This window comes from Pelophylax lessonae (assembly GCF_965119305.1).
Source record: "Pelophylax lessonae genome assembly, chromosome: 3".
NCBI classification, from domain to species: Eukaryota; Metazoa; Chordata; class Amphibia; order Anura; family Ranidae; genus Pelophylax; species Pelophylax lessonae.
The window spans coordinates 186,806,488-186,819,118 of NC_138770.1; the positions used below are offsets into that span (position 1 = coordinate 186,806,488).

Here is a 12,631-nt window from a genome sequence, read left to right on the forward strand (position 1 = left end):
TAGATGAATAAAAATAGAGATAATGGCTGGCAGCAGTACTCAGAGGATGTGTACCCCCCTCATGTACTGTGACCCCATTTTATTTGTGCATATCTACATTCACTTGCTAAGCTGCTATAGCAATGCACGTGACCAGGCTGCGGCTGTTGTGCTGAAGAGACTCCAGCTCCCATCAGTGCATGCGTGAACGCGCACACACGGGAACACGCTCACTTTATTGTAGAAGGCGCGTTCCAGCCCCCGCAGCGCAAGACGGCCGCTATCTGGCCAGGCGCGCTCTAGTCTCTGCAGCAATAGCAAAGATTGGACTCTGCGTATACAGCTCCGCCCTCCTGCGCAGGACTCCCCTCCACTAGTCTTGACCGCGCTCGTAGACCACGCCTTCCTCCTAAAAGGATAGGCTTTGGAACCGCTATCGTCGCCGCCCCTTCTACTCATCGAAGCTCCTGACTGGCTGCGCGCGGTCACGCCCAAATTTTGCTGTGCCGGGGAATTGTGTGCTGGTGCCGCAGCAGCTTCAGATTGGAGAGCGGCCGGCGGGGACGTAGAGTGGATCAGGTTGTGCTTTCTCGCTACAGAGTGCACCGAAGCGCCGGAACTCCATTGCCTTATTATCCCCCTCACACACCCTGCTATCTCCAGCATCAGCATGGCCAAGGAGGAGAACAAGAGCACGGAGCAGTCCGGCTCTGAATGGAAGCAGTTCATCTACAACCCTCGGAGTGGGGAGATCCTGGGCCGCACGGCCAGCAGCTGGGGTAAGCAGACTACGGCTATCATTGGATAGGAGAGACCCGGGTACATCCTCCATCCCTCACCCACTGTACTGTGCCAGTCATAGGAGCAGAGCTGTGCCCTGATCACTCATCCTCTCACTCCACCTATCACATTGCTCCTTAAAGGGTCTGTCCTCCCAAATCTGATGACAGTTCCCAATCACCTCCACCATCTTCATACATGTCACAGACAAATCTCTACACCCCCCCCCCTCCCCCAATCTTCGTGTCCCCATTAGATTTTACAAATTGGGGCCAATGCAGCAGGAGTGTGATTCCATATAACGAGTCCTAGAGGAATAGGAAATGCTGATGGGTGACCTGGGCCACTATTGTGGTCTGCCCCTACAAGGACACTCATTTTCCCACAACTAAAATGTCTGCAAGCTGCCAGATCGCCGCCCGCTAATGTGTATGGTGATTGCCTTCTGACAGTTTCATTCATTCGTCATCAGGCTATGCTATGATCTGTCTACAATGTCCTCCACATTGGAGGTGTTCCTAAATATTAATATTATCATTCTGATTAGTGTTTTTTCAGTTGATGCATTTTGTTGGCACCCTGGCGGAGGACCAGTATTAGGCCCCCTTTTCTCCTATGTAGATCTGCACCATCTCTGTTTGCTGACAGTGATTAGTGAGGTGTAGTAATGCAGATGCCAGTGTTGTCACTATAGCCTTGAGCTGAGCATCCAGTCTTAGAGGTTATCCTATAGGACAGTGGTGGGGGCAGTGATGCAGCAGGAACGCTTGTTTGGTGTACGGGATCAGAGGATGTAGAATTTACTCTGGTTGGGTGTAGATGATTGGAGGAATTGGCATTAATACTGGTTGGGTATAGGTGACTGGAAGATGAAGCATTAATACTGGCTGGGTATAGGTGACTGGAAGATGAAGCATTAATACTGGCTGGGTATAGGTGACTTGAAGATGAAGCATTCATACTGGTTGGGTATGGGTGATCGGAGGTTGCAGCATTCATATTTGTTGGGTATAGGTGATCAGAGAATGCAGCATTCATACTAGTTGGGCATAGGTGATCAGATGATGCAGCATTCATACTGGTTGGGCATAGGTGATCAGTGGTTGCAGTATTCATACTGGTTGGGTATAGGTGATTTGAAGATGCAACATTCATACTGGTTGGGTATAGGTGATCTGCAGATGCAGCATTCATACTGGTTGTGTATAGATGATCAGAGGATGCTGCAGCATTCATACTGGTTGTGTATAGATGATCAGAGGATGCTGCAGCATTCATACTGGTTGTGTATAGATGATCAGAGGATGCTGCAGCATTCATACTGGTTGGGAATAGGTGATTGGAAGATGCAGCATTCATACTGGTTGGGTATAGATAGGTGAAGAGATGATGCAGCATTCATACTGGTTGGGTATAGATAGGTGAAGAGATGATGCAGCATTCAAGCTGGTTGGGTATAGGTGATCAGAGGATGCAGCATTCATACTGGTTGGGTATAGGTGATCAGAGAATGCGGCAGCATTTATACTGGTTGGATATAGGTGATCAGAGAATGCGGCAGCATTTATACTGGTTGGATATAGGTGATCAGAGAATGCGGCAGCATTTATACTGGTTGGATATAGGTGATCAGAGAATGCGGCAGCATTTATACTGGTTGGATATAGGTGATCAGAGAATGCGGCAGCATTTATACTGGTTGGATATAGGTGATCAGAGAATGCGGCAGCATTTATACTGGTTGGATATAGGTGATCAGAGAATGCGGCAGCATTTATACTGGTTGGATATAGGTGATTGGAAGATGCACCATTTATACTAGTTGGGTATGGGTGATCAGAGGATGTAGCATTAATACTGGTTGGGTATAGGGGATTGGAAGATGAAGCATTCATATTGATTGGCTATAGGTAATTGGAGGATGTCCCATTCACCCTGGTTGGGTATAGGTGATTGGAAGATTCTGCATTCATACTAGTTGGGTATAGGTGATCAGAGGATGCAGCATTCATACTGGTTGTGCATAGATGATCAGAGGATGCAGCATTCATACTGGTTAGGTATAGGTGATTGGAAGATAAAGCATTCATACTGGTTGGCTATAGGTAATTGGAGGTTTTAGCATTCATACTGCTTGGGTATAGGTGGTCAGAGGATGCAGCATTCAAACTAGTTTGGTTGATTGGAAGATAAAGCATTCATACTGGTTGGTTAGAGGTGATTGGAGATGTAGCATTCTTACTGGTTGGGTATTGTTTGGAGGATGTACGATTAAAGGATGTAGCATTGAGTTTGTTGGGTATATGTGATCAGAGGCTGTAGCGTTAAATACTGGGTGGGTATAGGTGATTGAAAGAAACATTAACTTTTGTAGGGTATCAAAAGATGTAGTATTAATGCCTGTTGGGTGTATGGATCCAAAGGATGTAGTATTAATGCCTGTTGGGTGTAGGGGATCAGAGGATGTAGTAATAATGCCGGTTGGGTGTAGTGGTTGAAAGGATGTAGTATTCATGACTTTTGGGTGTAGGGGATCAGAGGATGTAGTGGTAATGCTGGTTGGGTGTAGTGGATCAAAGGATGTAGTATTATTGTCGGGTGTTTGGGATCAAAAGGTGTAGTATTAATGTTGGTTGGGTGTTGGGGATCCGAAGACGTAGTATTAATGTTGGTTGGGTGTTGGGGATGAAAAAATTTATTATTAATACCAGTTGGATGTTGGGAATCAGATGAAGTATTAATGTCAGTTGAGTGTCGGAGATCGGAAGATGCAGCATTAATTTCGGTTAGTATTCATAGTGGGTGGGGATCAAAGGATGTAGTATTCTGGTTGGGGATCAGAGGATGTAGTATTAATGCTGGTTGGGTGTCAGGGATCAGAGTATGTAGTATTAATGACGGTTGGGTGTTGGATCAGGGGATGTAATATTGATGCCAGTTGGGTGTCAAGGATCAGAGGATGTAGTAGTAATGTGGTTGGGTGTTTGGGATCAAAGGATATAGTATTAATGCCGGTTGGGTGTCAGGGAATCAGAAGATGTAGTATTAATGCTGTGTGGGGATCAGAGGATGTAGTAATAGATCTGGTTGGGTGTCTGGGATCAGATGATGTATTAATGCTGGTTGGGTGTCGGGGATCAGGGGATGTAGTATTGATGCCGGTTTGGTGTCAGGGATCAGAGAATGTAGTATTAATGCTGTTGGGTGTCGGATCAAAGGAAGTAGTATTCATGCCGGTTGCGTGTCAGGGATCAGATCAGAGGGTGTGTTATTAATGCGGGTGGGGATCAGAGGATGTAGTATGTATTCTGGTTGGGGATCAGAAGATGTAGTATTAATGCTGGTTGGGTGTCGGGGATCAGGGGGATGTAATATTGATGCCGGTTTGGTGTCAGGGATCAGAGAATGTAGTATTAATGCTGTTGGATGTCGGATCAAAGGAAGTAGTATTCATGCCGGTTGCGTGTCAGGGATCAGAGGATGTAGTATGTAATCTGGTTGGGGATCAGAAGATGTAGTATTAATGCTCGTTGGGTGTCGGGGATCAGAGGATGTAGTAATAATGGAGGTTTGGTGTCGTGTATTAGGGGGTGTAATATTGATGCCGGTTGGGAGTCAGTGATCAGAGGATGTAGTATTAATGCCGGTTGGGTGTCAGTGATCAGAGGCTGTAGTATTAATGCTAGTAGGTGAATTGGAGGATGCAGTATTAATGGTTGTTGGGTGTAGGGGATCAGAGGATGTAGTATTAATGCCGGTTGGGTGTCAGTGATCAGAGGCTGTAGTAATAGTATTAATGCCGGTTGGGTGTAGGGGATCAGAGAATGTAGAATTAATGCTAGTAGGTGAATTGGAGGATGCAGTATTAATGGTTGTTGGGTGTAGGTGATCAGAGGATGTGGTGGTAGTGTTTTTCTCATTGACATTTGTATATTTTTACTGTAGGACTGTAGGTTCTGGAGTTTATTTTAATGATTGAACCCTTGCATGTATAAAACACATAACCTCCTTCTAATTCTGTCTTCATAACTGGAATGGTTGAGATGAAGAGGGGGGTATCAATGAAGTGATAACTTCCATAAATTGGTGACCCCTGGTGGACGAGAGCTGAAATAAATTCTGGCTAATGGAGTCTTGTGTAATGGCGAGGATTCCCAGTGATGGAGTATCTCTTCCATTAGAATGACTATATCAGGAGAGATATCCGCTCCTCAGCACAGGCAATTGTTAAATGGGTTCAGTTAGGTATGTGGGTGTCTGGTATACCGGGAGTAATTATGAAGCCTAGGGAATGGATTGGTATTTTGTGTTGCAGTATTTTCCCCCATGAATGTTGGTGGCAGATGTCAGGTTGGTGGCATTCCGATGACATGTCTGTGCCTGGCTTATTGCTGCATTGTGCTGGATTGCTGCAGTGGAATTCTTATGATAAAATGGGTCAGTGAATGGAGCTTGTGAGGCGGATGGTGTGCTGGATGTGTAGTAATGATCTCAGGGATGGTCAGACTTGTGTACACCATTATTCTAGAGGAGTAATTTGCAATAACCCTTTTGGTAGCAGGGGGTTACATTGGGCAGAAATGGTGAAGAAGGCTCTGTATCGGTGGTGTGACACATTTTCTTGGTATCTGGGAGGAGGTGGGGGGCGCTTCTGAAGTCAGGCTCATTGGATGCTAAAAATAGCTCTCTGTGACTGTGGATGGGAGACATTGAGGGGGGCTGCCATCTTCTATCCTGGCAGAAAATCCCACCATCACCACATCCCTAGTCTTTTCATTTTACAAAACCCCCCCACCTGTTTAGGAAGGAAGGTGGGCTCAGTTAGATCAGGTCTGCTGAGGCTGATGACCTAATTGGGGGGGATTCTTAATGTTAGGTGAGATTGTCCTGATTCCTCCATCTCCCATCTCCTTGTTTGAATGAATCGTTCAGCCTCTCAGAGGGGATGGGGTGGGGGATGGTCTGTCATAGTCACAACTGCAAGAACACAATCCATTAACCCTTTTGTATCTTGATGGCCAACAATCCCTTTATAGATGACATCTTCCTGCCTATTTTCTGTACAGATTCTCAGCTTTGTGTGTTATTTCCTTTCTCTCGTACAGGCGTAACATTTATGTGGCGCCAAATGTTAACCACACACTGGCAGAAACGTTTTCTGTAAATGTATGGGCACTGTCTTTGCAGCTTCTGGAGGATTTCTTAACCCATTATGTGCAGAAATCTATTCTCTGCGGTGCTTAGATGATGGTTTGTAAGTGAAGAGACAAGCCAATCAGAGCCAGCACTTGTTTTGTATGGCTTCTTTCATACACTCACAACTTGTAAATGTAATTTGTTGTCTCTATGGAATGCCTTTGCCTCCAAGATGGATTATATATATATATATATGCCTTAGTGCACAAGCTTGTGGTATAGGAATTTAGATTATACAGTTGATCTACTCATGTTCCTGTACTACATCAAATGGTGTTCTCTGTGTTCGATGCCATTTGGCCCCATGGATTTGTTTGCAGTAATATTGCACCTCTGTGAATCTGCTTAGTGTAGTATGTGTGTTCTTGCAGCTGTCTCTGAACAACGTAATGTGGAAGGGAATGCTGGATAGTGTAGATCCTCATTGGTTCAAGGGGTTCCAGGTTTTCAGTGCCAACTGTGGGCCTTTAGGTTAGGGGGGACATGTCATTTATCCAAAGAAGTAGACCGTTTGGCGTTAAAGTGCCGAACAGGAGACTGTTTGGATTTTAGGTGATGCCCTTAGCGCTGTTCACACCTGAATCACACTGGACCGCATTCCTTTTTTATGGTCAGCTTTTCCGCCCATTCCTTTGAATAGCCTGAAATTGCGCGGTATCCCACTACTTTTAAAAATGCACAGCAACTGGGTCACATAGTACTGTGGGTACTATACTATACTGTGGGTACTATACTATACTGTGGGTACTGTACTATACTGTGGGTACTATACTGTGGGTACTATACTGTGGGTACTATACTGTGGGTACTATACTGTGGGTACTATACTGTGGGTACTGTACTATACTGTGGGTACTGTACTATACTGTGGGTACTGTACTATACTATACTGTGGGTACGGTACTGTACTATACTGTGGGTACTGTACTATACTGTGGGTACTGTACTATACTGTGGGTACTATACTGTGGGTACTGTACTATACTGTGGGTACTACAGGATCTGGTGAAGGCAAATGCATTGTGTTTGTGATCTGGGGTGTCGTTAGAAATACATTGACACCCACATCAGCTTGCGTACCCAGTGCGTTTTTGAATGTGGTGCTGGAATTGCGCATGGAATGCAGGTTTCCTGAACCATATTTTGGTGTGGAAGAGCCCTTAAACAGTATTCTTATGTAGTCAAATTTGAGAACCCCCCCCCCCCCCCCCCACTGTATGTTGAATGTCTTCCTATTAACACAGCATACCTAAGAAAAAAAAAAAAAATCTTTTTTTTTTTTTTTTTTTTTTTTTTTATAGATGTTTCCTAAGGAGAAGGCATCAGCTAATTGTAATTTCTGTACAGTCTTAAGCCGGACATAGAGGGTTTGCATCTTGGCCTGTTCAGCAGGGACCCGCCAAGATTCGAACCATGTATGGGCAGTCTGATTGTATGCAAGTTGGTTGATCTCTCAGCTTGGGTACAACCAGCCTGTCGGGTTTTTATGTGATTTTATTGCCAGGGGCGATAGCTGCTGTGTGTTCTCCTGGTGGCAGGCATGGCTTTCCGCGCCCCCCCCCCTCCGGAGAGAACACAATGGCTCAGCGGGAAAGATTCAGTCAGTGTTGATGGGGGAATCAAGCGATTTTTTTTTTTTTTTTTTTTTTTTTTTTTTGTGTGAACTGCCTGCGATTTGAATGCGATGTGGGAACCCGCAGTGGTTTCGCAGGGTTCCCGCATTGCATATATGTGAACCAGGCACTTAAACTAAAATCCCTGGGACTATAGACCTCCACAATCTAACACTAACCTATCTAGCCCTATAAAGAAGAAATCAGTATACTTACTTTTTTTGAAGCCGATCCGGTCTCCAGTAGCAGAAGCTGACAACGGCTGTGAAATGAATGGGGAGTGACCCCACCCATAGACTTACTATGGGGCTTCCGTTGTCAGATGTGTCCTCTGCACCCGCCTCCACAACGAAGCTGCGGCTGACAGCTCAGTGTGGTATCGGGTCAGATTGGCTTCAATACAGGCATGTATACCGATTCCTTATTTACAGGGCTAGATAGGTTAGGGTTAGATTGTGATGGTCTATAGATGCAGGGATTTTAGTGTTAGGGTGGACTTCTACGTTAATGCATAGAATGCATAGAATGCATTAAGAAAAAAAAAACCTTCTGCCTTTACAACCACTTTAAGTTAAAAAACTGTCTGTGTGCAGCCACCCCCCTAATACTTACCTGAGCTCCGTCTCGATCCAATGATGTTGCATGAGAGCCTCAGCTGTCCAGGATTCTCCCTCCTGATTGGCAGAAGCCAATAGGGAGAGAGAGGCCCGGGGCTGAGCTACAATTCCCTGATTGAATGGACACAAGAGTCTCGGCTCGGGTGGCCCCATAGCAAGCTGCTTGCAGTGGGGGCACTCGGCTGGGGCCAGGAGCGCCGCCTGAAGGACCTGAGAAGTGGGGGATCTGGGCTGCTCTGTGCAAAACCAACTGCTCAGAGCAGGGAAGTATAACATGTTTGTTATTTTTAACCAAAAAAAAAAAACAAGATTTTTATTTATTCCTTTTGGCAAACCTGTGCTCAGCATATTATGAATGAATGAATCATTAATCACCTCCTGAAAATATAAACTTGCCTGCTGCTTTAGTTACCATAGCACCTGACGTGGAGTAAGTATGCAGATCGGGAATTTAGACTTCACTTGCTGCACGCTTGCTCTGGGACAAAGAGCCAAATTAGACATTTTGGGGTCTGTATGACTGCCAGGCATTTCAGGAGGAGGTCAGAAATGGTGGCCCCTCTATTTTTCTCAGAACAGGTTTTCTTTTTCTACACTTAATTTTTAAGGTGGGTTAATTTTAGCTTTTTGTTACCTTTAAAAACATGTAGAGTAAAAGGGACCTTTCCAATTTCCACAGATCGTTTAATAAAGTCATTTGAAATCCATACACAGAGATTATCCGACGCCATTAGTACTATTCACCAATGTCTTCCAGTAGGTGGAGAAGTGGGACTGAGCACCTCCAACACCTTCTCATTTTAGAGAAAAAAAAATAAGCCAATCATGTGGGATCTTTGTAGCATTGGCTAAATAAACTCCCATTTTTGGTCTGCGCGGTTTTCTATAATGTTAAGACATTTGCTGCCCCTGCTGTAGCCAGGTAAATGTTGTGTGAATGTATTCAGCAACACTAAATACATAGAATTAAGGAGTTCACCAAGCAAATATGGCCTGTTTGTGGTTTTAACCCCTTCATTATTTTGTGGCGTGGTGGATAGTGTTTTAACTAGCAGAGATCTAGTGTTTGGGAGAGCATCAAGACAGCATTAAATCCCTCTAGGACTGGCTTTGGTAAGTCATTCTTGATTTAATACTAATCACGTACAAGTTTTCTCCTGCTCTGATATATAGGTAGTAGTTTTCCTTTACTGCAATCTGGTAATGGATTTAAAGAGGAAGTAAACCCTCCTCTGACACTTTTACTTATAGATAAGCCTATGATAAGGCTTACCTATAGGTACTGTAATGGCACTTTTCCACTGCAAGTACCGGCTCGGCTCTACTCGGCCCTGCTTGGCCCGGTTTGCTTTTCCACTGTGGTACCGCATGGTATAGGGTCAGAACGGTTCGGTACGGTATAGGTTTGCTTTTCCACTAAAGAAGTACTAAAGGTTGCAAAAAAAGTAATATGGGTTTACAACCTCTTTAAAGAGGTTGTAAGCCCGAAAAAAAAAAAAAAAAAAAAAAACACCCTGTAAGACAAATGCATACTGGCAAATGCATACTGGCTCATTATGAAATACCTTACAACGAAGCCCCCTCAGTGCCACCTGCTCAGCAGGGACATGGCCGACATATCCAGCCATCCTGCTTCCTGGTTCGTGTCCTCTGGCCATCTGATTGGCCAGAGGCGCTTGACATCACTCCCGCGCATGCGCGCCGGAGCCGCCATTCACGGCACAGGTGGCTGTTCCTTCAGAGCGCATGCACCGATTACATCATCCGCTGCATTAAAAGTAAATATCTCCTAAACTGGGCAAGTTTAGGAGATATTTACAGTACCCATAGGTAAGCCTTATTAAAGGCTTACCCGTAGGTACAAGTTATAAGAGAGGGTTTACTGAGCTCTTTAAGTAGCTAGCCATCATTGAACTTCACTGAACTGGGACATGCTGGTGTCTGGACAGCTCGGCCATCATGAAGATGTTGGGTTGTCATAGCTTGCTGCTTGTTTGTTTTGTATCATGTTGTTTCTCATTCTTAGGTTATCCATACCCAGCAGCTTACAGACCTTACACTTTTATATCTACACTATATTGTCAAAAGTATTGGGACACCTGCTTTTACACGCCCATGAACTTTAATGGCATCTCCGTCTTAGCCTGTTGGGTTTAATATTGAGTTGGCCCACCCTTTGCAGCTATAACAGCTTCAACTCTTCTGGGAAGGCTGTTCACAAGGTTTAGGAGTGTTTCTATGGAAATATTTGACCATTCTTCCAGAAGTGCATTTGTGAGGTCAGGTGCTGATGTGGACGAGAAGGCCTGGCTCACAGTCTCCACTCTAATTCATACCAAAGGTGTTCTATCGGGTTGAGGTGAGGACTCTGTGCAGTCCAGTCAAGTTCCTTCACCCCAAACTCTCTTCTATGTCTTTATGGACCTTGCTTTGTGCACTGGTGCACAGTCATGTTGGAACAGGAATGGGCAATCCCAAAGTCCAAAATATCTTGGTATGCTGATGGTGCCTTAAGAGTTCCCTTAACGAAGTGGCGAAGCCAAACCCCTGAAAAACAACCCCACACCATAATCACCCCTCCACCAAATGATTTTTGCAAATGCACAAAGCAAGGTCCAAAAAAACATGGATAATCGAGTTTGGGGTGAAGAAACTTGACTGGCCTTCACCTGCAGTCCTGACCTCAACCCGATAGAACACCTTTGGGATGATTTAGAGCGCAGACTGCAAGCCAAACCTTGTACAACATCAGCACCTGACCTCACAAATTTACGCTTCTGGAAGAATGGTCACGCATTCCCATGTTTCCCACACCTTCTAAACCTTGTGGACAGCCTTACTAGAAGAGTTGAAGCTGTTATAGCTGCAAAGGGTGGGCCAACTCAATATTCAACCCTTCGGACTAAGACTGACATTAAAGTTCATGTAAAGGCAGGCGTCCCAATACTTTTGACAATATAGTATATATAGCAACATTCTTAAATGAAATGTCTCAGGACATGCAGAAGAAGATGCTTGAGCAGAGAGCTGTCACTCAGTAGCTCTCTGCTCTGCCCTCTCCTCCCTCACTGGAGCGCTGAGCTGTGGAGGGGCGGCTCGCTGAGAGGCTGAGCCGGGTGTCGGTCCAGGCACCTGGCAGATCCCAACTCCGTGGTCGTGATGACGTGGTGCCTGGACCGACTTCTGTGACGTCAACAGAGACGGAGTGCAGAACGAACTGTACTCCTGTGATCCATAGGAGATCTACAGCCAAACAAGCTTTGGCTGTACATCTCATTTAATGAAAGAAAACTTCCCTGTTATGCTTTTAGAGTCGGTTCACACTAGCGTGACTTGTCAGCCAGACAAATCGCGGTCCATTGACCGCTACAGGACCCGTTCTAATAGGAGTGACACAAGTCGCTCCGACTTAGAAAAAGGGTCCTGTACTACTTCAGGGCGACCTCGGAGCGACTTGCATAGACTTCCATTATGTGAAGTCCCTACAAGTCGCTCCAAAGTCGTGGTGCAATGTAATGCACAAGTCGCCCCCCGAAGTAGTAAGGAGTCGTGTCGCCTCAGTGTGAACCGTCTCTGAGTTGTGTTTATTGCTCATTCTTGCAGGCCATTTAGGTTCAGAATGCCAGCTGGAAATCCACTGGTAGCCCCTTAGAGTGTTTAGGTTCAGCTAACCATTTTGGCAAAACAAACTTGTAATTTTTGAAACTTGTATTTCCATGGCAGTTGGGAGGTCTACTGGTTGATGGTCACCGCTGTGGCCTACTTTTGAGATACCTATCTCTGAAGGGTTCTGTAGAGAGGGCAATATCACGGGATGAAATCAGAACCTAGATGAGGATGTCTATCTTCTAGGGTAGGGTTGCATGACTTTGTTTAAAAAAAGATGAATGCAGAATGCGTATACCAAGCAACCTCAGCAATTGTCCATTTAGAGCAGGGATCTTTAAACTACAGCCCATCAGCTTTGACATTCACATACATGACTAGGCATGATGGGAATTGTAGTGCCTGAACAACTTGAGGGCCATAGTTTGAAGACCCCTGATTTAGAGTGTATGCTACACGTAGGTATTGATTAGAATCTGTGGCATGTCTGGGCCTTAAATTGATGATATGCAGGCATATCAATGACCAAGGTTGTTTTGGGCCCCCTACTAGTAATTGACCGTTGTATGGGTTGCCACCTATTTAGAGGGCCTGTAAATAAAAGCTGGAATTCCAAACCACTAAATGGGAAATGTTAGCAAATGGGGGAAACACCAGTATGTATATGTTGTAGATCATGCAATCGGGAGCTTACAGGTTTGGCCAGCTAAAACTGGCTATATACTGGATTTTGGGGTGTTTACTGATGTTTTTGAAATCCTATAATTGTTAAAAATGTTTATCTTCAGCCCACTTTGTGTTGGCCACAATTATTGCCGAGTATAACATCATGCTGAGTTG

The 12,631-nt window shown here is 45.0% G+C and overlaps 1 protein-coding gene across 1 annotated transcript in view; it reads left to right on the forward strand.

Moving 5' to 3' along the window:
• The first annotated feature begins 474 nt into the window (after positions 1-474).
• ATP1B3 (ATPase Na+/K+ transporting subunit beta 3) overlaps positions 475-12,631 on the forward strand; it is an 83,071-nt gene continuing 70,914 nt past the window's right edge. Inside the window, exon 1 of the mRNA XM_082250068.1 lies at positions 475-758. Coding sequence (XP_082106194.1) covers positions 650-758 — 109 coding nt within the window. The 5' untranslated portion in view covers positions 475-649. The remainder of the gene's footprint in view (positions 759-12,631) is intronic.